The sequence below is a fragment of the Plectrocnemia conspersa genome, unplaced genomic scaffold (genome assembly GCF_051122295.1).
Source record: "Plectrocnemia conspersa isolate PC_06_02 unplaced genomic scaffold, ASM5112229v1 ptg000002l, whole genome shotgun sequence".
In the NCBI taxonomy this organism is placed as follows: domain Eukaryota; kingdom Metazoa; phylum Arthropoda; class Insecta; order Trichoptera; family Polycentropodidae; genus Plectrocnemia; species Plectrocnemia conspersa.
Window position 1 is genome coordinate 20,576,604 of NW_028277166.1, and position 24,934 is coordinate 20,601,537.

At 32.5% G+C, this 24,934-nt stretch overlaps 1 protein-coding gene and 1 long non-coding RNA gene across 3 annotated transcripts in view; both read left to right on the forward strand.

Annotated features, from left to right (window-relative positions):
- The window catches only part of Su(Tpl) (Suppressor of Triplolethal), a 112,405-nt gene that overhangs the window by 33,063 nt on the left and 54,408 nt on the right, over nucleotides 1-24,934 (forward strand). For both annotated transcript variants that reach the window (XM_088181223.1, XM_088181224.1), the window contains exon 2: nucleotides 197-247. In XM_088181223.1, coding sequence (XP_088037349.1) covers nucleotides 197-247 — 51 coding nt within the window. The remainder of the gene's footprint in view (nucleotides 1-196; nucleotides 248-24,934) is intronic.
- On the forward strand, nucleotides 12,767-16,621 carry LOC148238008 (uncharacterized). Its single transcript, XR_015808867.1, has 2 exons — nucleotides 12,767-14,170; nucleotides 14,513-16,621. It is a non-coding gene; the product is annotated as an uncharacterized LOC148238008 (long non-coding RNA).

Consider the following 24,934-nt stretch of genomic DNA (forward strand, 5'->3'; position numbering starts at 1 on the left):
GAATAAAATGTGGCCACTCCGTTGGTTTGTTGAATATCGTGTGATTCACAAACGTGTTTCCGCGTAGAAGTGTGTGAGTCATCATCGACTTCAGCGACTTCAGACGCTTTGGATCGTTTCCAATTTTTTTCCATAACTGTATGTGTAGTGATGCGTATGTGATGTTTGCTAATTCGTTTTTAATTTTGTTTTTCAGGACAAGATTCGATCAACACCGACGATTCAATTTCTTCCTGGAAGCGATGGGGTAAGTGTTATCGAAGATTTAACTCTTCATAGCTATAAGATTAAGAATGACTGTTGCTGCACAGCAACTAGTGTTAGCGTGGTTCACTTTCTCTCGTTCGCGCTTCTGAAATGTGTGCGATTTTTTTCCCACATAAAATTCAATCGCTCTGTGAGAGTCTGGCGACAATCCCGACCGTTAAATTGCTTCTATTGAAATCGACCGATATACCGAAATAAGCGAACAAAACGCAGAATAGCTATCTATTATATATACAGCGTAATGCGTCGCTATACGGACAAATCTGACCTTTATAACTTGTTTTAACGTTACATTTGTATTTACATTACAAAAATATCATTTAATTACTTAATAATTAATCTGCAACGTTATTTAGATCAATAAATTAAGTCGTTATTTTCATATTTATTTCCGAATTCGCTGCTGTAGCAAAATGTTTTAATTTGTCATCTGAACGCCATTGTGACAAAAACGGTGGTCGAACTTAATGATTTTTTGACAAGCCGTACCGTCAGATAATCGCTCGTCGTTTGTTCTATAATCGACGTGTCGTATGAGCGAACAGCGAGTTAAAACGCAATGTTATTAAATAAATCAAGGCTTCCAAGAATGTAATTTTTGGGAATTGGTTATAGATTAAAGATTGTTTTTTAATTACTTCAATTTACAGTCATTACATTGTCCGTACGAAGCATATAATAAATTTAAATTATATGGTAATTAGTATTATAAAGCTCTATTAATTGCAAATATGTTTTTTTTTTCGAATAATATTTCGTAGACTAAGTCTCAAATTGTTTCTCAGGAAATGCGTAGATAAGTACTTAATTTTTTTTTCAATATCCATACGTACCAGTTGATTTTTATCTTTCTGTGAAGTACATCTTGGAATTGCGCGTCATTTTTTTTCTAGTTAACATAACGAAAATTGCGTTTTTTCAAGGTTATACTCATATTTTGTAAACAACAAAGCACTGATTGGCATATTTATGTTAAAAAACATAATTTTCCATACAAAGTTATATTCAAATGTTGCATATTAATTATGATTCAATTTTCGAAGATCGTTTGATAACAAAATAAATTAATTTTATAGAACAGTAGTTCCTACTCAAAATTTACTGTATATTTTTAGATTTAGTAGACAATAATTTAGTGGTCCTAAATTGTATTCAAATAAAATTTTAATAAAAGTTGCTAGTTAAAAAATAAAATGTATGTACATATGTATTTATTTATTTAATTTTGTCAATATTTTTAAAATGAATCAGTTTATTTAATATATATATATATATTGTTTTATACTATATTTGCTAACGGTTCGCAAGTACATATTTACTTTATTTAAATTCCGGGTTTCATTGTGATTTTATATTTCGACAGCAATACTCATGCCATGGTCACGAATTTTTAGTATCTATAACTGAAAAATCGAGGATTATATACATATATGGATTTGTGTGGAGGTTATCGCCCGTTAGTTCTGTGTGGCAACCGGGCCTGCCGAAAGGGGGGGGGGGAGAGAGGACATATTCCCGGGCCCCGAATCATAGCAAAAAAATAAAAATCAACCTCAAATAACGAATCTAAACCAAACTAGTTGTTTGAAATGTATGTATCTACTGATATATTTCAGGTATGATTTCCTTTAGCTCTTTTTTATACATACAATAAATCAAAGGAGCAGAATATTGTCTTCAAAAGCATTCTATACTCTCTTTCTAAATTATGAATAATGATGAAATGGATAGTCGAACTGACTGTGTTAACGCAAATATAGTGTAGAAAGTGCTTTCATAATAAACATTATTAATCAAAGGGACAGATTGTATTTTTTTATCGCGGCTCCGTTTGTGTTAAAATTTGTTTGCAATTTATTATTGACTATTGTTTTTAGAATCTTTAAAAATATTAGACATGGGAGAAATTTTTCAATGAATGTAAATTAGTAGCAGTAAATTTAGGTATTCGATCTGAATTTTCAGATCGACGAAAAGGGAAGAAGTAAAGAAATAATGAAGAATCAAAAACAGCACCAGCTGAATTATATAAATTTAATGTTGTATCGGTAATTTGACAACTAAATAAATTAAACATTCAGTTTCATGGAACTGGAATAACAATGAGATTCGGAAAAAGTTATTTTCAGACAGGAAGGCGAAGCAATGACGTCCTACTTGATTTGAACACGACTTTTTAGTATTATGCTATAAATAAATAGGGTAGAATTGAAGGAGACAATGCAATATCGACATTCAATTGCTTCTCAATAAAGTCGTAAAAATAACGTTAGTTTGCAGAAATAACGCTAATATAAATTATTTTATGTTCATCAATAAACCGTAAGTTGGAGTTTAATTATACCTTAAACCATGGCAAATCAATTGGTGTCATCAGTTTTATAAATAAATAATATTCATTTTTATATATTATCGGCCGTTTCAGCGTCCATTGAATCGCATATATTTTTTGAGTAAGATATTTTCTTACTCATAAAAATGCTACGGGGGCAAATGGGTCCTTTTCCCTCGTATGGAGTGGACGCATATGCTCGCATATTGTACTTTTTCACGATACCGAAGACCGTTCAACACTCCTGATAATATAATATGTTTTTATACATACGCATACAAATGCCGTTCCGACTATAAACGTGTGTCCCCTCTGACCGATTTCGTTCTGTCAATTTGTCGAACGTTTGCGTCACGCACACGTAACGCCTCCGTCCGGATCAACGACGGGTAGCTTCTGGCTGTCAGTCGGCTCGCGATTATGAGGATGGCATTGATTAATCCCGCGGGGGCAATTATCTCTTAATTTTTCGTTACATTATATGCACGACGACCGTTACGCCATTTGCTTAAGCGCACACGCCACCGCCATCTGTCATTTCCGCGTGGAAGCAGCGAAACGTGTCCGTTTCCACTGTTTGCTAGCTTAGCTCGGCTTGCCTCTGAAAAAGTATCACATGTGTATGTGCTAACGAATATCTCGATTGCCACAATCGAGTTATGAAAATGAGTGAAAATTTGCCGTGATTATTTCCGCGTTAACAATGCTGTTGTATATGTAGATACACACCTGTACGTATGTACAAAATTAATCCGGCGTTAAATGACGTATGTATGTACCAGGGGCGTATATTCAGGGTGTGCTAGGTGTGCGGCGCACACCCGCAAAACCATCTAAAATATAAATTTAGAAATTTAGAAAATTTAGGGCGTAAAGCGACATCATTTTGCATACAGTAGTATGCAAAATTATAAAATTTTAATATGCAGTGTATAGTATGCATTGGTATTTGTCATTCGCTCTGAACGTTTTCGCGCGAGCGATCGTTTTGGAACAACACATATAACGCGCCGACCTTGCGCGCGGCCGCCGACTAAAGTAAATTGTTCTGAGATTTAACGGCTGAAGTCGATCTGTCGGCTGGCAGCGCTCAGTAGTAAAATTGGTCTCGAATTTGGTGCGCGTACTTCAAAAACTCTTGCGTCTGTCGCTGCTTTTTTATTACATTATATCACAATAACAGGTCACTCATTTTTTATATTTTGGCGTAAAATTGTTTATTATCTTATTTACATATGATCAATATTCAATTTTCTATTCTAGATTATATTTTTTTATTTACCCCAATAATGATGAAAAATACTGTTGAAGATATTCTGAATAATCCATTTTCAAAAAGAAGTTATGGAATTAAATTGAAGATAATCAAAATTGCCAAACCACGTCCACCTCTTCCCAATTTATTTATGAAGCATAAAGACAATAAATGTGAATATACAAGACATTTTTCATTTTCATCATATGAACGAACTGAGTGGTTAACAGGCTGCGAACTTCGATCTAGATTGTTCTGTTGGCCATGTATATAGTTTTCCAAAGAAAGAAGCGTGTGGAGTAAAAGTGGATTTGCTGACCTTAGTAATCTGATAACGGCACTGAAAAAATACAAAAGAGCGCAGTCACACGTTCAATCATTTTTTCTCTCTCAAAATGTTTGGAAAACAACGAATTGAAGTCATGATTGACGCTCAACGTAAAGCTAATATAAGTCAACATAATGAACAAGTTCATAAAAATAAAGAAATATTAAAAGGAATGATTGACGCAGTAGTATATCTAGGAAAACAAGAACAACCTTTTCGAGGCCACGATGAATCCTGTAATTCACTAAACAAAGGAAATTACCTTGAATTTTTAAATGCACTTCGAGAATACGATTCTGTTTTGGATACTCATTTAAATACTGCAACGGTGTTTCGTGGTACTTCCCCATCCATACAGAATGACATAATTGAAGCGATTGGTGATGTTATTAAAGATCATATTAAGGAAGAAGTAAATTCAGCAAATTTTGTCGCTATTATTCTTGACAAAACTTCAGATATAATGATGAACTCACAGCTCTCAACAGTTTTGCGTTTTGTTTATGAAGGTAAAGTTTACGAGCGGTTTATTGGCTTTACAGACGTTAGCTCTGATAAAACAGCCGATGGCTTATTTTGCCACGTTGTAAATATAATTGAAGAATTTCAAATTCAAGAAAAATTAGTTGGACAGACTTATGATGGGGCGAGTGTAATGAGTGGGCATATTAATGGTTTGCAAGCCAAAGTACTCGAAGTTTATCCACTGGCCATTTTTACACACTGCTATGCTCATATGTTGAATTTAACATTACAACAAGGTCTTTCCAATATAAAAGTGTGCAAATCATTCTTTCAAACTTTAAATGGATTGTCTGCATTCTTTTCGAAATCTTCCAAACGAATAAATGCTTTACAAGAGTTTGTAGCTAGAAGACTTTCTTCTGTTACACCTACAAGATGGAATTATACATCACGGTTAAGTAACACAGTGCAAAAATACAGAAATGAATTTACGGACTTTTTTCGAGACGTTGTGAAAAATTGTGAACTATGGGACCCCGACACTGTAATAAAAGCACGAGGTTTTCTTAGCTTTTTGGAAGATTTTGAAACAAGAAAACTTCTCCACATATTTTCAAACCTTTTTGGAAAAACTGATGTGTTATACAACATTTTACAATCCAAATCTTTTGACATATTATATTGTTGTAAGAAAGTTACCGAAATTTTGCAACAACTCAGACATGAACAGATACATAATTATGAAACATTATGGGATTCTTATGTAACGGAAGAAAATTATCCAAGACTGAGTAATGATTTGCTTGTTGAAGAAAAGCACGCGTTTAGCCAACTATTTAATACAATAGTTGATAATATATGTAAGCAAATTGTAAACCGTTTTTCTTCAATGTCCAAATTGGAATCTTTTCACCTTCTGGAGAAAGAAAAATATGAGCAATATAAAGAAAACTTTCCTAATGAATTACTTACCAAACTGCAACAATTCTATGGAGCATTATTTGATTATATAAGTTTAAAAAATGAGCTTGCTGTTCTTTATCATTTACCTAAATTTGCAGAGAAATCTGTTCATGAGCTTGTACAATTTATGAACACAAATAATCTTGAGTCAGGTTTTCAGGAAATAGATAAATTAGGCAAACTAATATTAACTCTTCCAAGCAGTACTGCTTCAGCAGAACGTTCATTTTCTGCTCTGCAACGAATTAATAATTGTTATCGAAGTACCCAAGGCCAAGAAAGGTGGCCTTAGCTTGATTTCAATAGAAAAAGGGATCCTTATGGATATTAAAAAGAAGAGCACTTTTTATGACAGCGTGATAGAAAAATTTATGATTAAAGAAAGAAGATTAGATTTTATATATAAATAATTATAAGTTTATGTTTATTGGAAATTTGATATTTTTATATAATAATATTTTAGATTAGGTTTGATGTTTATTTATTTATTTATATATGGGAAAAAGCTGTAAGGCAGTTTAGGCATGTCAAAACCTCGGCTAATAAAAATGAAAAAATGTACGTTTTTTTTTATTTTTTATAGCACACCCAATATTAACACCCACCGTACGCCACTGGTATGTACGTCCGATATCGTTATTAATCAAAACGTTGAAATGCACCTGTGTTGAGTGAGTGGGTGTTTCTTGATTATAGTCCAAATAAATTCCATACAAATAGAAACCCCGATACCCAGTGTATATTCAAGTATAGGTGTAATGAACACGCACAATAATTCACGCGACCTCTTTCTTAAACGGGGGCACGCAAGAAAAGTCGCAGTTGAATTATAATCGAGTTAAGTTGAGAATTAAATTTTAATTATCAATAAAACTGTTTAACGTTTGAAGTAGATTACGATAATAATATTAGAAATAAAATAAAGTAATGTATGTATTATCGACTATTAACCGCATGTTTTTAGTAGTCATTAAATTATTAATTTGTTTATACATATAAAAAGGGGTGCTTCTACAGTTTATATGGTTATGTACTTACATATTATCTATAATAGGAATCAGTAGACTTATGAACGTTTCATTATGCCGGTCCCTGAAATAATACCGGTCCGTCACATGAGAAAGGCTGAGTAACGCCGATCTAAACCAGTGCTTATCATTACGCCTCACTACTACATAAATACTTTTTTCAATCTATACTCGCCACTATTTATTTGTCTATAAATTTTATAGCTAGATTTTTATATATTATAGCTAGATTTTTATTTGTCTATAAATTTTGTCATGCGGCTCGCTTTAAAATTTCAGTGGGGGATTTACTGGATTATATTTGCAGTCGACAAACCCGGTTTAAAAAAATACAACTGCCTAGTTTAAAAATTAAAAAGATAAATATATTATTTTTTTAATTACATATTACACCAGGCCGCGTATGAATATATTTTTGCAAACTGTAGCGTAAAAAGTGACGTAACTGTATTTATTTTGGTCAGTAAGTCTAGTGGTTATATTGAACGGTCAGACGCATCAAATGCAATACGTAAGGGATTCGCTGAAGTTCTTGAGATGATAAACATAATACTTATGTGCTGGCACTAGTTTACTTATCGGTAAAATCATCACAAAAATTTTTTTTTTTTATTTTTTTTGTACGTATAAAAATCATATATATTTTCTTATTAAAAAAATAATTTAAAGGCGTATTTTTTGTCATATTTATTAAAAACAACTATTTAAATTATATTTACAAAAAAGAAAATGTAAAATTATATTATAAAATTAAGAACACTTATTTTATTTTCGCTGGTCAAAATAAGTTTTTAGAAAGACCAAGGCATTTTGGGACGATTCAAATTCTATATCTAATTTTCGTAGTCATATTCCTGCCGTTGAAAATACTCGCTCGCTTTCCGTTGATGTTGGTTTAATTGTGAGCAAAGTGATTTAGATTTTGAATCCGTTATCCGATTGGTTGAAAAATCTTAAATTTATTTCGTAGATTACATTTACTATATTTTCATGAGTAATATTCTTGTTATTTATTATTAGTTTTCTTCGATTATCAACGTCATATTAATGAAATCATCAGATCCGATTTCGAACTATCTAAATTAGAAAAAATCGTTCTAAAAAATCTTCTCCGTTATTCATATATATGTATATATTGGGAACAATTTTGTAATTAGTTTTTATTAGCTACATAGTCAAGCTGTTTGTTTTCTATTGCTTCAATTTATGCTTTCAGCGTTGCAAACATTTCTAGTGATGAAGTTATGTTAATTTCAGAGCTTTTCTAGTAAAAAAATCAGAAAATATCAAGTCTCGGGTTAATTTTTTTAATGTTCCGAGACACTAGACGACACTAAAGTCTCGACACAAAATCCCTAGCTGAAATACCATTAAGAAAATTGCAACATTAGTTTATTTTAATGGAAAGCAAATTTTAGGAAATCATAATGGCATTTAAACTGACTTTAAGTAAAATAATATTTATAGGATTAAATATTATTTTTTTAATTTTCAATAAAAAAATACTATTATGAGACATTTAGATTTGTCTTATTTGATAAATTAATTCAATAATTACTGAAGATTTTTTATATATATTAAACTAATGCACTGACCATAAGTCAAAAAGTTATTAACCGTTAATTAAAAAAATACTGACCGTTTATTGCAATGTACTGATCGCTATTCAAAAAGTTGATCGTTTACCGTTTATCGTCAACAAAATCTGTCCTTTTAATTTATTGCGTTATATTATTGTCCATCTTAATTTATATGTATTATATATGTTATAGGCAAGGTGTGGATTTAGAAAATTCATATACTACCTAGTTAATGTATGCACTGTCAAGTTACTTCAGTTACAGTACACACAAAATAAGTTATGCATAATGTAACTAGTTATTGTATGCTCTCACTGTTCAATGTTTGTTAAAGTATTTAAAATTAAATAATTTATATATTTAATAGTTTTTTTAAAGCATATATGTAAGGTAAATCTTTCTGCCAATTTATATAGTTTTTGTCACACACGCTCGTCTGTCAAATCTTGTTCGTTGACGATGTATTTTTTTGTAACTAGCTCGCTTCGGAGAGTCGAAGCATTATCTAGTGAAAGTATACACGAAATGTAGCATTGTAAGCTTTAACTTTTAGTGCATACATTGTCTAATCATTGTCTACTTGTAACTGTAACATATACATATACATATATTTGTGTGTGAATGTTAAAATGGAGGTTATTACCTTCTAAGGTCGTAAATCTTAGCGCTCAATATAATTTTCACACAATGTGTACGCGAGCCTTCATTTTTTCATTAGTGTATTGTGTCGAAAATGATCATTTAATGCAGTGCCTCTCAACCATCGCATTAATATTTAATTTAAAGAATTTTTATTCTATGAAAGGATTTTCTTGATAACGTCACTTTTTCGACGAATCCAATAAACCACCAGTTTTGTTTGGAAAATGTAATTTTAGTATGACATCCTTATTGTCATCGCACAATTTATTTTGTATTTTCATTCGCTTAGTGCGTGACAGTTTATGTTTACCGTAAAGTAAATAATATATTTTATACAATAGTTGCACGTTTTACAACTTTTCTTATCTTGCACGCGCTGCTTTTATATTAAAAAATAAATCAGTGGAATTTTTTTTGTTATGAAATTTTATTCTATTGAAGATGAACCACAATTGCTCGGCAAATTTAAAATGAACAGTATGATTTTCAGTTAAATTTTGCGTTCTTGAATGTTCATGCTTAGTGAACGCTCGACTTGTTTGTTGCTAACCGAGCAACAGTTATACTGAAACGTATCCATTTACATACTGAAAAATGTATGTATAGTTTTTTTATCAAGTTCGACGGAAATACACTTCATTCGTTTATTGATTAATTCGTTTATAATTTATACGTACATTTTTTTTCCAACGACCAGACCGCAATTCGTCCCGTCATGTCCGTTTAATAAATTACGCCATTTTTTGCGTCCATAGTGCTTTAGCACTTTCACCGCGATTATCGTTTGCGGTCGGCCGCTCGATCTTAGGGCGCCTTCGCGCCGCAACAGGGTGGGGGTGCGTTACAGTCTACGATTAAATTATAGAACATTTCTTTGGTCATAGACACATCAGATGGAGCCGCTCATTGTGCAGTCAGATAGTCAGTCCCGAGGGTCATTGCACGACCGAGTCTCGCTCAGGTGTTTGTGCGAAAAGTCCAGTGACCGGTCCCCACTTCTCGCATCTTCCTCATCCTCTGGTCCTCCCTCTCCGCCCGCCCTCGATGTGGCGCCGTGTCTGGAAATATTGTCTCGATTCTCTCACTCCTCCCGCGCGTATACATACGTATTCGCACAGATGTAAGCCGCCGTGGTAACAACGCCGAGAGACTTCTCTTTGGCGAGACAAAGGACAGACTGGTCTCCAGGCGGTTCTGTCCTGCTCGCCGCTAAATGCCAATTTTTCAGCCCGGAGACGACGGTCGAATCGATAAGCGGCGTCTGAAAATGGCCGCTAGGCTAATCTCGTGTTCTTACCACCCGTCGCTCACGTGTACGAGAATGCTTTTATGTACATACTTGGAAACACATAATCGTTTCGATGAAAACACAGCCGATGTTAACAACTATAAGCATTACAGTAACTATGCGATCGAGATCATGGCTCACAAAAAATAAATCACATTAAAACAACTGCTTTCTCGAGTTTCCGCGGCCTTCGGTATTCGTTGCTCATTAACCTTTATTGAATCAACTGCGGTCCAATTTACTTAATCACAAAAATTAGGCTTCTTACTTATTACTTATATATAATTTATTTAGGGACCCTGTACCTGTTCCAGATGTTAAGACTACTACCTGAAAAAACACCCAATAATGCAATAACAAGAACAAATGTTTCGCTCTATCCTTGTAAATAGTATTTAATTAATTGTTCACTATTGATATTCACACAACACCAATGGCTCTCAACATATTTTTAATCGCACGGAATTTATTGTTGTTTTTTTTTATTACTTTTATATATGAAACACTAAATTTATATGTATGTATGTACATTACAATTTTACTTACATATTTATATATTTATTTGGTTATATTTGTCCATCGTATGATATTTCTCGAAGCAATCTTCCATATGAAGATGTGATTTTAAATTAAGTTTTTAAACATCTCCTTGGATATTCTTTCACCAGTTAATTTATACATAAAAACTTACTATATGATAATATGTAGTACTTATTTGATAAGCCACGCCTAATTCAAATCGTGACGATTTTTTTGTCCTTCCATGCAAATATTATAATATTATTGTTCGTTCAATTATGTTACAACTTCTCTCTTGTGTATTTTTTATTGCTTGTCTTAGACCTAATTAACCAGTTAAATATTTAGTATTTTTCATTAAAAGACGCATTTTTCTGGCCAAAAAAACAATTATCACTTCTCAGAAGTCAGAAATTCACGTCAAAAACAATAAAATCGTGTCCACGCCGTCGCAGTGGGAATGCTCGGTAATGAGCGTTCCCACTGCGACGGCTTCGACACGATTTTATTGCTTTTGACGTGAATTTCTGACTTCTGAGAAGTGATAATTGTTTTATTGCGCTCTCCTCTCGTTACCAAAATTCGATTTGAATACACTTGACCGATCTCTCATATCAGAAGTTCATAGAAGTATCGTCTGTTTGTACTTATACTTCCGTTTATTTTCCCATGAGAGAAATATTTTGGACTTGTCCTAATAAAAGTTCTAGGACTATAATTAATTTTAAATCTTTCGTTAGGTTTGGGTTTGGGTTTGAACAGAAAATGGACGTTTCGCAACTGTCAAATAGAGTTTCATAGACATCAGTTAAATTATATTTTCGCTAGTAGAAATATATATCTACTGGTGAAAATGTATTTGGGCTTCACTAGTGAAGTTCAAATACATTTTTAATTAAATATAATATAATTTAAAACAGTAATTTAATTTATTTAAAAAAATATGTACGTTAATGTAAAAACAAAAATTTTAGATTGAGAACATGGATAACAATTTACACGTTTAGGTTTTGAGCGGCTGGTACAGACTGAACAAAAATTGTTTCAAAAATTCATTGATTGATTATCAGTTTTAATAATTTAACAATATCAGGTAACATTACTAAATCTTTTACCGTAATATATTGATAGAAGTATCTCTGCGTAACTAATGAAATAAAATACTGGAAATTTAATCAATCCATTTAAAATAGCTTCAAAAAATAGAAAATATATTGATCATGACATACATGCCTTTGGACTTTTAAAGGTTGACAACGATGAGCATTACAGTAAGTACGCGATCGAGATCGATAGATTTCGTGGTTAAAAAAAACACATTAAAACAACTGAGTTTCCGCGGCCTTTGGTATTCATTGCTCATTAATCTAAGCTATTATTAACTGTACTATTGACGCAATAGATAACTCTCTAGACACGCGCGCGTCTATTAATAGCTCAACCCTATTTCCTTTGAACTTCGCTCTGCATTAAAATCGTTTTCTTCTGTGCTATTTTAAAAGGCTTCGTTCCTTTTTCTCAGTGTCAAGGTTGGCAACGAAACATACCCTCGATCCATCTTGTATTGCAATTTCTGCTGTGTACATACGACTGCACATATTTTAGCTTTCCAGTCATTATGCAAGCTAGCTTCGTTATATAAACGTGTTCGTGTGATATAATATTCCGGCCTTTCCTCTCGGGGCTTGAAATTTAGACGCTGTATCGTTAACTTGAAACGTGATCGATACGCTCCGGGTGAAAATAAACGCTGTATTTATAACCGATACTAGAAATCAGAAAATGAAGTAAGAATATAAGTCGTGTTTGTACATAAACCGACAAGATTTTTAGCCGATCAGCCGCGGAGGTTACATGAATATGATGATGAGCCGGGATTCGCTTTTGTATCTATAATTTATTATATTCGCCATAGAAATAATGGCACAACAACACTAACCGAATAGTTAATTTTAACGTGTCAAGGTTTTGATATATTGCTTTCGTACGCATGCATAATGTGCGTTTGTTTGCCCGGAACCGCATTACAAAGGCGAATGAATGCACAATCCACATTTTTATAATACTGTTTATTAATCATATTTTTTTCTCTGTTTCAGGTAAGTTATCACCGAGGCAGTCTCCTCTACAATGATTGTGTTGTGTTCCATAAAAAAATGTGAAATTCTCAGTGATAACGTATCGATGTCAATAGTTGTGTGCGTTACGTGTGTTTTTTTGTCGTTCTAAAAAATGTACGTATACAGTGTGTAATAAGTGCGATAATGATAAGATGTGTGATATTATGGTGCGCCGTCTGCTGAGGTGATGTAAAACTTATTTTATAATATCATGCTATGTTTACACTATTTTATAAACGGGCCTCTTTCACCGAGCGTCTACTTTTACCGATTTACTATTATGCAATGTTTTCAGTGCAACAATATAATATTTAAACGCATTAAACTGCCACTTCTCGTTTTATGATTCGACCTAATACGTGTGACGTCACGCTTTTATGCTCTTTGGTTTTATACTTTACCTAGCAATGGTGGCATTTGTGTAACTGGCAAAATGACAATAAAATCGTTTCGTAACACACAATTCTACTTTCTCTCGAGGCCAACTTGCCGCTCGCTCGCTCAACTACCGGCCGCTTGTCTTTTCAGTCGATTTTTATAATATTGTATTGATAGAATAGTGTAATATAATAATACAAACAGAATATATACTATTATAGAGCGGTTGCAACTCAACTGGGCGTGTGCTGTTCTAGCATATTTTTTTTAACTTTGTATCTTTAATGCACCGTTCGATTAAAAAGTAAACATTTCGCAGTTGTAGTATTTGTAACCGGTTAGTTTTCAACGAACCAAAATCGTCACAGTTAATTTACTTTGATCTAAGCTCGGCAATTATGAGCGCTTTTCTAAATCTAAGTAGGTAGATCTTGCAATTTTATGGAGTTCGTACAAGATATGCTTACAGACTTGCTATTGCTAAAAACTTGACTTTTGGACTAGTACAGTATTCATTTCGGTCTTTTAATTTTATTATGTAATTATGAATCAATAATCGAAATTGGATTGATCTGGTCTGTACAATGTTATTATTTGAAAACGGTGAACGGATTATTGCTCACACGAACATTGGTTACAAGGCAATATACATCAATCGTTCACAAGGCTTATTGTTCATACGAATATTGCTCACACCTTTAAAGAAAGGTTAGTTTTTTAAGGAAAGTTATTTAATTTCAATTCAGTAATTGAGACATTCATGAGGGGCTAACGAATTTTGCAAATTTTAAATACATATATAAAAAATATGTATCAATGTGTTTATGTTTACAAATATTAGGTTTTATACTGAAGAACTTTGACGGCCAGTTGTGACTTATTTATCGTTCGGGTCCTGTCTTTCTTTAGGTAGTGTTTAGATTAACATCTGCAGAGTGCGTTACGAACATAACAACAACAAAAAAAACACCATAAGTTTCAATGGAACATTTCGTTCCGAGTAAAGTGTTTTTACCAGGGCTGTGGAGTCGGAGTCGGAGTCGGAGTTGGAGTCGTGGAGTCGTGGTGTTTTGGCCGGAGTTGGAGTCGGAGTCGGAGTCGTGAAAAATGAGCGACTCCGAGCATTTTTTTAAATTATGAAATTTATGAATTTTTAATTGCGTAATAATAAATGTGTATAGCGTATGAATATTAAACGTGTAGAAAACCACCAAAAATACCTGATGAAATTAAACTTTTTTGAGTCGGAGTTGAAGTCGGAGTCGGAGTCGGAGTGGAGTCGTGTTGTTGGTAAATATCGGAATCGGAGTCGGAGTCGGAGTCGTGTTTTTTTTAACGACTCCACAGCCCTGGTTTTTACGCACTTGTATGCTGTATGAATTTCACAAAAAAAATCGGCAACCACAGCAACCAAAAACATTTGTGCCGTCTATGGCTAACTTTTACTGCTTCGTCAATTTAAAGAAATGGTTCAAAAGATTTAAATCTCGAATTTTTTGTTTGGAAGACAATCTTATAAGTGGGACATCAAAAATCATCGATGATTACCGCATAGCTGCAGAAATTGTAGCCAATACAGAGATGTCGATTCAGTAGTTAACAGATAAGACATGATATTCTTGATCTTGCATTTAAAAAATATTGGGAAGGTGTGTGGGTTATACAAGCATTAAGCAACGAGAACAAGGCGACGCGCCTGCCTCATACTGCGAGAAAAAAGTAATGCTCTCGAATGGAAAACTTGCTCAACCTCCATTTTCTCCCGATATAACACCATCAGATTATCATTTATTTTAATTTCTGTAAAATAATTTAGATGATAAAAAAATAATAGTTTTAGTGAAGTTAAAACATTTCTTTCTGAATATTTTAATTCACAACCAGTCAGTTTTTACAAATGTGGGATTAAAAACTTGTCTGATCGATGGAGATTATTTTATAGAATAATATTGTAAAATAAAAAATAATTTTCATTAAAAAAAACAAAAAATACCTAATTGCCACATAATTATTTAACCCGGAGTTTTCATCTAAAAAATAGTGTATAAACATTTAATAATATTTTATTTCAATCAACTGATTTTTATTTCACTTAAGTGTCCTGTTAATATTGAATTTAAATAACTTATCTTAATTCTTAAAACCATGTGAGTGATGTTCCGTAGGAGTTATATCGTATAAGCAATCGCCTTGTGAGCTATCGATTTTTGACCAATTTTCGTGTGACCGGTTGCCATGTGAACGATGATTGCCGAACCCTTTAAAACACATAAGTAGTACAACATTGTAATATAGATTCCTACAACTGAATCTATAAATCATATAAGCATTTGTAAATTTAAATTATTTCATGAAAATAATTTTCAAATAATATAAACAGATGTCTCCATTTGTCTGAAATATTGTTATGCAACGCTGTTATCGCCTTAGGCTTACACCTTATCTTAAAAGCATTAGATCCACACACAATAAATAAATAATCTAGATATACAAACAAAGAATATTTGTTTATCAATTTCTAACGAAAAGTTTCAAATTATGGTCAACATTTCACAAAATTACCCACAACTTGATAATTCCCGCAAAGAAAAACCACAATTTTCCCTGTATTCGAATCGTAAAATACAATTTTTTTCTGACATTTTAAGAAAAAATTCGGTTCTCAGGAGTAAAAATTCTATTATGTCAATTTATTAGTTTGTAATATATGCAACTCTTTATAAAAAGTTTCAGATATGACTCTATTCACATCTTTAAGTCGTGATGATTGTTATAATCTTGATTTCTTTTATTTGAATTGCTCATAAGGTGGTTTTTGTATAATCCGTATTCTGTGATTTATTCTTAAATACGTTTAGATCTCACGCAGTCTCCCGTCGTATTTCGAACGCGAACGACAATAATATGTTTCAGTGTCAATATTTAACTCGACTCCGTGCGTCATCATTTCCGAGAAGAATTCGACAGTGAAATTTTGAAGGAACACATTAAAAAATCGCCAACGTCGCTCGCCTCTAAAAATCCGACGCCGATAAGCAAATCTTATCTATCGCGCGCGCCACCGTGTTGTTATCCTCGTTGATTTATTGCCATCTCGCTGACCAGCTGATCGCTAACACAGTGCGACCCACATATCTTGCGGTGCTTAGAGCTAATCTATAACGAGGACAGGGGCGCGTCCAACTAACCCGAAAAAGCTCCGGGACTCTTCTGCAAAACAGCAGTAGTGGCATAGCTACGTTGTACTGTAAAGATATATATTTTTATTTCTTCTTCTAAATGCGGTTTCGTCATCGCGTTTAATTTCGCAGACGTTTAGTTAGGCGTAAAATTTAATGGGGCGGTTAAAAACAAGACGCTCGCGACTGGAAAACGCGAGCTTGCGCATCGCACCGATACGCGGAAACATCATAAATAAAAATCTAATACCGTGGAAGCGCAAAGCAATTGAGAAAATTTAATTATCAATAAAAATAAAAAACGCGGAAATGCAACACGTTTGACAAAAAAAAAAGTGAAATATCCGAGCTGTTCAAACCCAAACTTAATCTAATGAAAGCTATAATTCGTTAATTACATTCATTAGGCCAAGTCCAAAATACAAATTAAGCCAGCTGATCTCTAAGAGAAAAATAAGCGGAACATACATTTCGCATGTTGCTTCATAGTTTGTCTGCACTTGGATAATACACTATATTTTATAAATATAAACGATATTACGATGGCATATGATATGATAGTATTGATCAAAGTGTATACAAACCGAATTTTGGTCAATAGGTGGGCGCAAAAACAATTATCACTTCTCAGAAGGCAAAAATTCACGTCAAAAGCAATAAAATCGTGTCGGCGCCGTAGCAGTGGGAACGCTCGGTAACGAGCGTTCCCACTGCGACGGCGCCGGCACGATTTTATTGTTTTTGACGTGAATTTTTGACTTCTGAGAAGGGATAATTGTTTTTTGCGCTCTCCTATTGGTCAAAATTCGGTTTAGATTTGCTTTATTTGGTACTTGTAATATTGTTATAAAAAGTTTTGATAATTGAGCATTTTAACTGCGTGCTTATTATTTTTTTCAAGAAATTATAGTACGATGTTAAAAAATATATAAAATGCCATTTTTGTCATGAGGCCCGGAATCATTGTTTTCCCATGGCCCGGGTTCGCTATCTGCGGCCCTGACAACTACCATGTAAATGGTGAGACAACATACTAAAATCAAAGTCTGTAAATCAGTGACTTACACTAAATAATTTTCGTTCTGCATGACTTGTATGAATTCAATTTTATTTTAATTATTCCTTAACATTAGGTAAATCTAGGAAAACCTAATTAATGGTGATCGATCGGAATTATAGTTATTTAATAATCACTAATTCCGAACTCTCAGGTGCGATATTAATTGAAAAACATCGGTCTATCGTACTGCTTATGTGTAATGTCTGTTTACCTGTCGACATCTATACACGTGAATCCAAAACTTTTTTTCAGTGCGGTTGCCGAATATATTCATCGTGTAAATTACTATTTACTACAAAAACCAATAAAACTGCTATGTATTTAAAAACAATATTTTCAAAACTAAATTCCGCAGTTAGCCGAGTAACATTACAAAGTATTTGTCTTAATTTCTATAGAAAGTGGATATTGATCCTGAATAAAGTAGACGTTACGGAATATGAGTCATACATTGCTAATGATTCATTGTAAATCGTGCCATAGAATACCATATTTTCATATTCTGTTGTACTAAACAAATTAAACTGCAGACTAAAAGAAAGCTAAACTGGCACTCAACAAATAATTAAAAGCGCTTTTAGATTAAAGATAACGTACAAGAAAAAGATACATTCGTTTATCTGTGAAAAACCCATTATCTGGGAAATAATGAGACTGTGTAAATAATGCATTATTTTATCGCACAATATGTATTGTCATTTTTTTATTAATAAATATGAAATAAACATATATTTTTATGTAATCATTAGTAATTCATGAACTCCCTTTTTTTCTGAAACTGTAGTGATGTGGATATTTCAAAATATATATGCATTAAACATTTATATTTACCTCTTACGTTTTCTCAAACAGTATAATTTTTAAATTTTTTTTCTAAACATATGTTTTTGCTCATATACAAAAACAGTTATGTAAAATTACAGAACTTACATATAAAGATTTTTCCTTAATTAAAAAAAAAACACTTAGTAGAACCACCATAGCTTATCCAGTTATAGGTATAATTTTCCTTCATCATGTATGTGGGTATAGATTTTCAATAACTATGCTAACACACGATCACGTGTAACCCCTGATGCCATTTGACACAATTAATGCTCGGTATCTGACTACACATTTAACAAGTTAATTAACTGTATTCAAATATACAAAGTTCACATGCCTCAGGCTAAATATGTACATAAATATGATCGATGTTGAACGGAGCGATTTAACTTCTCGGTGCACTGCATATAAACATGTTAATATATAAAAACAATATTTATCTTGTTGGATAAAATCAAACAAACACAGAATATAAATATTCTACAGCAAAGCAAAACTGCGTCAAAATAGAACGATAAAATTAGAAAATGAAGAAATCTTGACAATACTGAGAAATGTAAACCCTTGTCGTTTGAATGAAAAATCTTTATTCATGTGAGCACATTATAATTCCACACAATATAAACCACCGAACGACGCCTAATAACTTTTCGATCAGTCTCGAACATGCTCGTAGAAGTTTACGATGTCAATTGAAATTATTACCATAATAATGCGAGTGCAATTGTTCACACATTGCAAAACCAATTCATAGCAAACATAAATCAAACCGCTCGATGTTCGTACAACGTTTACATTGCTATCGTAGTATGTATTTTTTATTTAAAAAATTTAAATGTATAATATACAAAGTTACAAATTAAAAGATAGCCTTTCTGTATTAATGTCTCGTTAAAATTATTTATTTTAATATCTTTAATCATAATTGTAAATATTTTCGAGTGAAACTTAACTGATTCAAAATGAAGACGAAAAATTGATTTTACCTGATTGGGAAATCGAACCCGGAATTACGCATATAAGTATTATCAGTGGCGGACCGCCCCGGGCGACACATGCTTGGGGGCGGCATTTTCAGTTTAACGTAACGTAACGTTCAGTTAAACGACAGTTTAATGTATGCTGATTTTTATTTATAGAATGCCACCTCTATACATGAATAAAAATATTTTTTGCCAGACAAAGTTACACCAGATGTTCCTCATTGTTTATTCGAGTGGAGCACGTGCTAAAATAATGGAATTCGTGATTACCAAAAATATATTTTATCAAATTTAAAAAATGTTTTATGGGGAGGGGCTCAAAAGGGGCAATCTGAACCGGAAAAATTCGGCATATTGAAGACATGCATTAATATATTTTTTTTTGGAAGGTCAGACTTCGTATTATATAATTGTATGAGGGGGGGGGGGGCAAGTTAAGGATCGCCCCGGGGGTACACTGCATATTATACACACAAACACCTCTATTTCTGTATTAGTAATATTATATTGTAATACTTATTTGGTGTTGAAAATAATTTGTATTTCGTATCGAACGACTTTGTAACGATGGAACCGGTCGCCCGCTATCTAATCAACGCTTTTATGACAATTGTTATTGTGTGCTCGTTTATCTTATGTATGTACATGTGTATGCGTGTGCTTATTATATTTTCAATTCATACTCTCCTACTGTGCGCTCGAACGCTCGGGGTCAAGTACCAAGCGATATAATTCCGTTAATTGCTCTAAAAATTTTGATCAATTTTCGATTAGAAATAACGTGTAATATATTCATTTAAATGTTGAGTTACTTAGTCAGTGTTATCAAATTAAAAGGAGATCCCCTTCATAACACATTCGCTCGCGTATTGCGAATCAATAACCGCACATTTGCAAAGTCGGTTAAGCGCATAGCTTATGTTGTACTACAATGCAATATCTGCGCTTTTCAACGTTTCGTAACCGGAATTTAGCCATTAAAACGTCACTTATCCCCCCATGTTTAATTAACGCTAACAGATAACGCACTTGGTTCGAAGCTAAAATTGCTCTTATTGTGGTTTAGTATCATTAGAACTTCGTTTGCGCTTTTTCGTTATTGCATACGTTACGATCGAGGTGTACATTTCGTTTAGATTTTCGAGAACTTTGTTGTGTTATGTTCGTTTCCAAATAATACATTGAATGTAAAACAATTATCTTATTTTTTTGTCGTTGCCGCGATACGAAATTAATCTCGATTATCTTTGATAATGTCACGTTTTTGCTGTAAAAACTTAAGCCCTGCTACAGGAAGGTGTCTCGGCAGCACGTTTTCGGGACAATTCGCGTGTCCCTATTCGGGCAGTGGGCCGCCCACCGGTTGCGAGCTAATTCCGTCCCGCCCGCGGCAGCGCACCTATACGTACACTCTGCTCTCTCGGCGAATATAGACTCGAGAATCGGGAATGGCCAATACGCGCAGATAGGGCACGTGTCCGGGACTGTTGTCGGGAATTCGTGCCGAGCTCTCAATGTCCGTTTATCGTCGAAAAGCGTGAAATTTACCGTTTCACAGCCAAATAATAAATTTAAAAATCGCAAATTGATACAATACGAATATTGTTAATAAAAGTAACACCCAAATGCGCAAAGAACGCTCTTATAAAATATAACAGATATCAAACACTCTGTTACTATTAAATACAACAATATTTTGTATTACGAATAAATTGTATTTTTCAATGATAATTACTATAGTAAACTTTTACGTACGATACTATTTTAAAAACAAATCCAAATCCAAACGTAACCTTTGTACAGGACCCACAAAATGTTAGTTACGGTTCTGAATAGAACAAGTAAACAAACTCGTATTCGTCGTTCAAAACATATACATAATATATTTCCGTGTTATTTGCATTTAGCGCTGTGATAGTAACATAAGTATAGTATCTTAGATGAATTTGTTACAAAAATATTTTTTATTTATAGGGACTATAATTCTACTGTTATTCATTTGTAATAAATCATTAGCAATAGCAATAATCTGCAACCCAAAATACGCAACATTTTTATCGAATGAATGTAGATGTATTGTTTATATTAAAAATTAGCAATAAGTTTTACAACTTGCCCTCGATTCTTATGTAACAACAAGATCTTTACGATGTTTTTAGTTATATTGTCACTGGAAATTCAGTAAAATCATATCCTAATACATTTTCACTGGCTGATACATATTTATAGTAACGAAAATATAATTTAACTAGTATACGTATGAATAATGAATGTTATTTATTAAATAATAATTTATATTAGATTACAATAAATTAATATGTATTCTATAGTATCATAAAATAGTATCTTTACAAGGTAGGTCTATCGTTTAATTTCGAATCGAAAATATATGTAACTGCAAATCTCTTAATTTAAAATAAGTTTTATAGTTAAAAATAAATAAAATACAAGAAATGAAAATCGATAATATATCAATATGGCCATTTGTTACAAGGCAACTTGCTCACACGAAAATTGGCCATAAATCGATTGCTCACACGGTTTAAAAAATTGAGATAAGTTATTTAATTTAATATGAACAGGATACAAAGTGAAAAAATCAATTGATTAAAATAAGATATTATTAGATATTCATACACTACTTTCTAAATAATTTTATCCGGTTTTACCAGAAAAATCTCCGGTTTAATAATAATGTCTAAATTATGTATTTTTGATTTAAAAATCGAAAGCATATGGATAATTTTAATTATGATAACGTTATGAAAGCAGAGTCTAGTCCCCCAAATAGCATTTGGGAACGTGCTATTTGGGGGACTAATCAGATACGAATCAGGCGCGTGTAGTGAGATATCCTCTCTTTGGCTCGCTCGCACATTAACAATTTACCGTGTTATTGGGGGAGTCTACTGTATATCAATGAACGGTGATAGATACAAATATAATTATGTAATAGCTGATCGTTTAAAAATAAGTAAAAGCAAATTAATTATCATATGGAAAATATATGTTTTTTTTACTCCCACCATAATTCGCAATTAATCTGAAAAGTGTTTCAGAGCATACACGCATATTGTTCCATTTGCAATTTTCAAATAGGTTTTATAAAAAATAATCTTTCAAAATTTATAAATAAATAAATAAACAACAGAGCCAATGTTTCAAGATATCTTAAATGAAAACTGTAACGATGTATTGAATTAATTTTAAATAAAATATATATAAAATTAATCTTTTAAAAATGTATCTATAGACATATAATATACAAAATATCTTAAATAGCTTATATTAAAATTTTACCATATAACCATCTTATTCATCGTTATTAAAATTATGAATTAATTTAATACTACATATTGAGATTAAAAAAGATATTCAATATTAATAACTAAATTGTTATTATAGTAAAAAAAATAATTGATTGAAATAAGAAATTAATAAATATTCAGTACTATTTTTTAAATACTTCTATTATTTCTGCAATAATATACATATGTTCTAAAAATAATTATGTACATGACAAAATGAAAATAATACACATTCAATTTCAGGTTAAAAGTATTTGTAAACATAAATAAATCGACTTCAACAAATTGATACGTAAAATATTAAATACATATTTATTATATATTTAAAATTTATAAAATTTTTCAGCCCTTCATGAATGTCTCAATACCTTGAATTGAAATTAAATAACTTTCATAAAAAAATATATAGTTTTCCTTATTAAACCGTGTGAGTAATATTCCTCGTGAGCAATATTCGTGTGATTAATAGCCATGTAATTGGTTGATTTTTGAACAATTTTAGACGACAAATGACGCACTCACTAATGGCCATTCGATACACAAACCCTGTCCATGGGTGCTTTATTTATTATTGTTTAATTTTCAACTAATGAAAAGTAATTTTACTTTTAATTATTTTCATCATATTTTTTATGAAATGCAACACTTTTTAAATATAAACTTTTAAATTTGTTAAAAAATCCCTCGTTTCCAAATTAAACAATATATCTAACATGTATATATACTATTTTTTAATATTAAAGAATACGTGCTCATTTATATATATATATATACATATAAATGTGTCGTGTTAACATTTTGTCGGGGAGCGTTATGTCGCGTAAACATTTAGTTATTTAGCGTTTTGTCGTGACACCAGTGGGTTTTTATGCTGTTTAAAAAAGTCGATGAAGCTCAATTTAACAGTTGCGAGACGTCTATTTGCTGTTCAAACCCAAACCCAACTTGACCTAATAAATTTTTTAAAACTATAGTTAGTTTTGTTAATTAAATTGTAACGATAGATCAGTTAAATTATATTTTCTCTACTAGAAATATATATATACCGATGAAAATACCGACAAATCAAGTCAATGCCAAAATGTCAATCATCGCGCAGTGAATAAATACAGGTTTTACAGGCCCAGTAAAATTATAAATCAGTTGTTTTTTTAATTTTTTTTAAGAAATTATATTTTAATTAGTAAAAATATAACTTTACTGAAAGATAGACATTCACTGTAACATATACTTAATAAAATGAAATCATGATTTGCTGTACATACGGTGTTAAAGAATCAAACTATTGTGTATGTTTGATTGTTCAACGTGCTCCAAAACTACGAACAAGTGTAATCCAATTACAAACAATCAAAGCGCGCTGTTCGTACAAAAAAATAGCACTGCGCCAATTGCCAATTAGTTAACATCTATATATTATACATAAACGCAATTCAATACGTTGCTCCGTTGTAATTATTAATAATATATCAACGTATTGTCACCGTAGCGTTTGGTGCAACAACACACCGTTTGTAGGATGTGGTTTTGATGTAATTAGATTAGCCGTTCAGTGATACGACTGACATGTAATTTCACATTATTTTTCTCTAACCATAGCTTAAAAATATATTTTTGTTACTTTATCGCACGATTACGTTTCCGTGCAATTCGTAACATAATAAATATATTTGTTGTGAATTGTTTCACCCAATAAGAGTTCATTTCAGTATCGATTATTGACTAGCAATGTATGCTAGACTATGTAGGCTATATAATACTAAGATGATTCGATCCAAGTTATTTACAAATACACACATAATTTTCTTTTACCTATGTTATGCGCCTCTAAGTCAGCCTCGAGCGAAGCTGCGTGACACTAAGTAACTAAATAAGAATCGTTATGTATGTATTATATGTGTATGTATGGGCCTTTATATAGTCGCCGCCGGATAGGCGTTTTTGTTTTCGCGTCTACGATGTGGCTTTCTCGCTCAATACGCGATCTCTCACTCCCGGGGATTTAATCAATGTACGCATGTCCACGGTCGCCCTCAGCCCTTAAGGGTGGCGCCCTTTTGCTTTTGACTGAATCGAAACCGGTCTCTCAATCTTGCGCCCTTCGAGCCGAATCGAAAAGTGGAAAATTCAGTAATGGGCCCCGATTAATTAACAGCCGTTACGTGGCGAGACGCCGTGAATCGATTATCGCTATCGTAGAATAACTTATTATTTGTTATCGTATTGTTTTTTTGTTGTGTTATATTTATTTATATATTGTGTGTATATGTGTTCTTGAACGGTTCGTGTGCTCGCACTGTTCTTGTATTTCACTGTGTTGTTGTCGACGGGAACTAGATGCAGGGGGTCGGAAACGACGGCGCGCGAGCCGTGCATGTATATGATATATTATTATTATAATGCACAAGCACTTG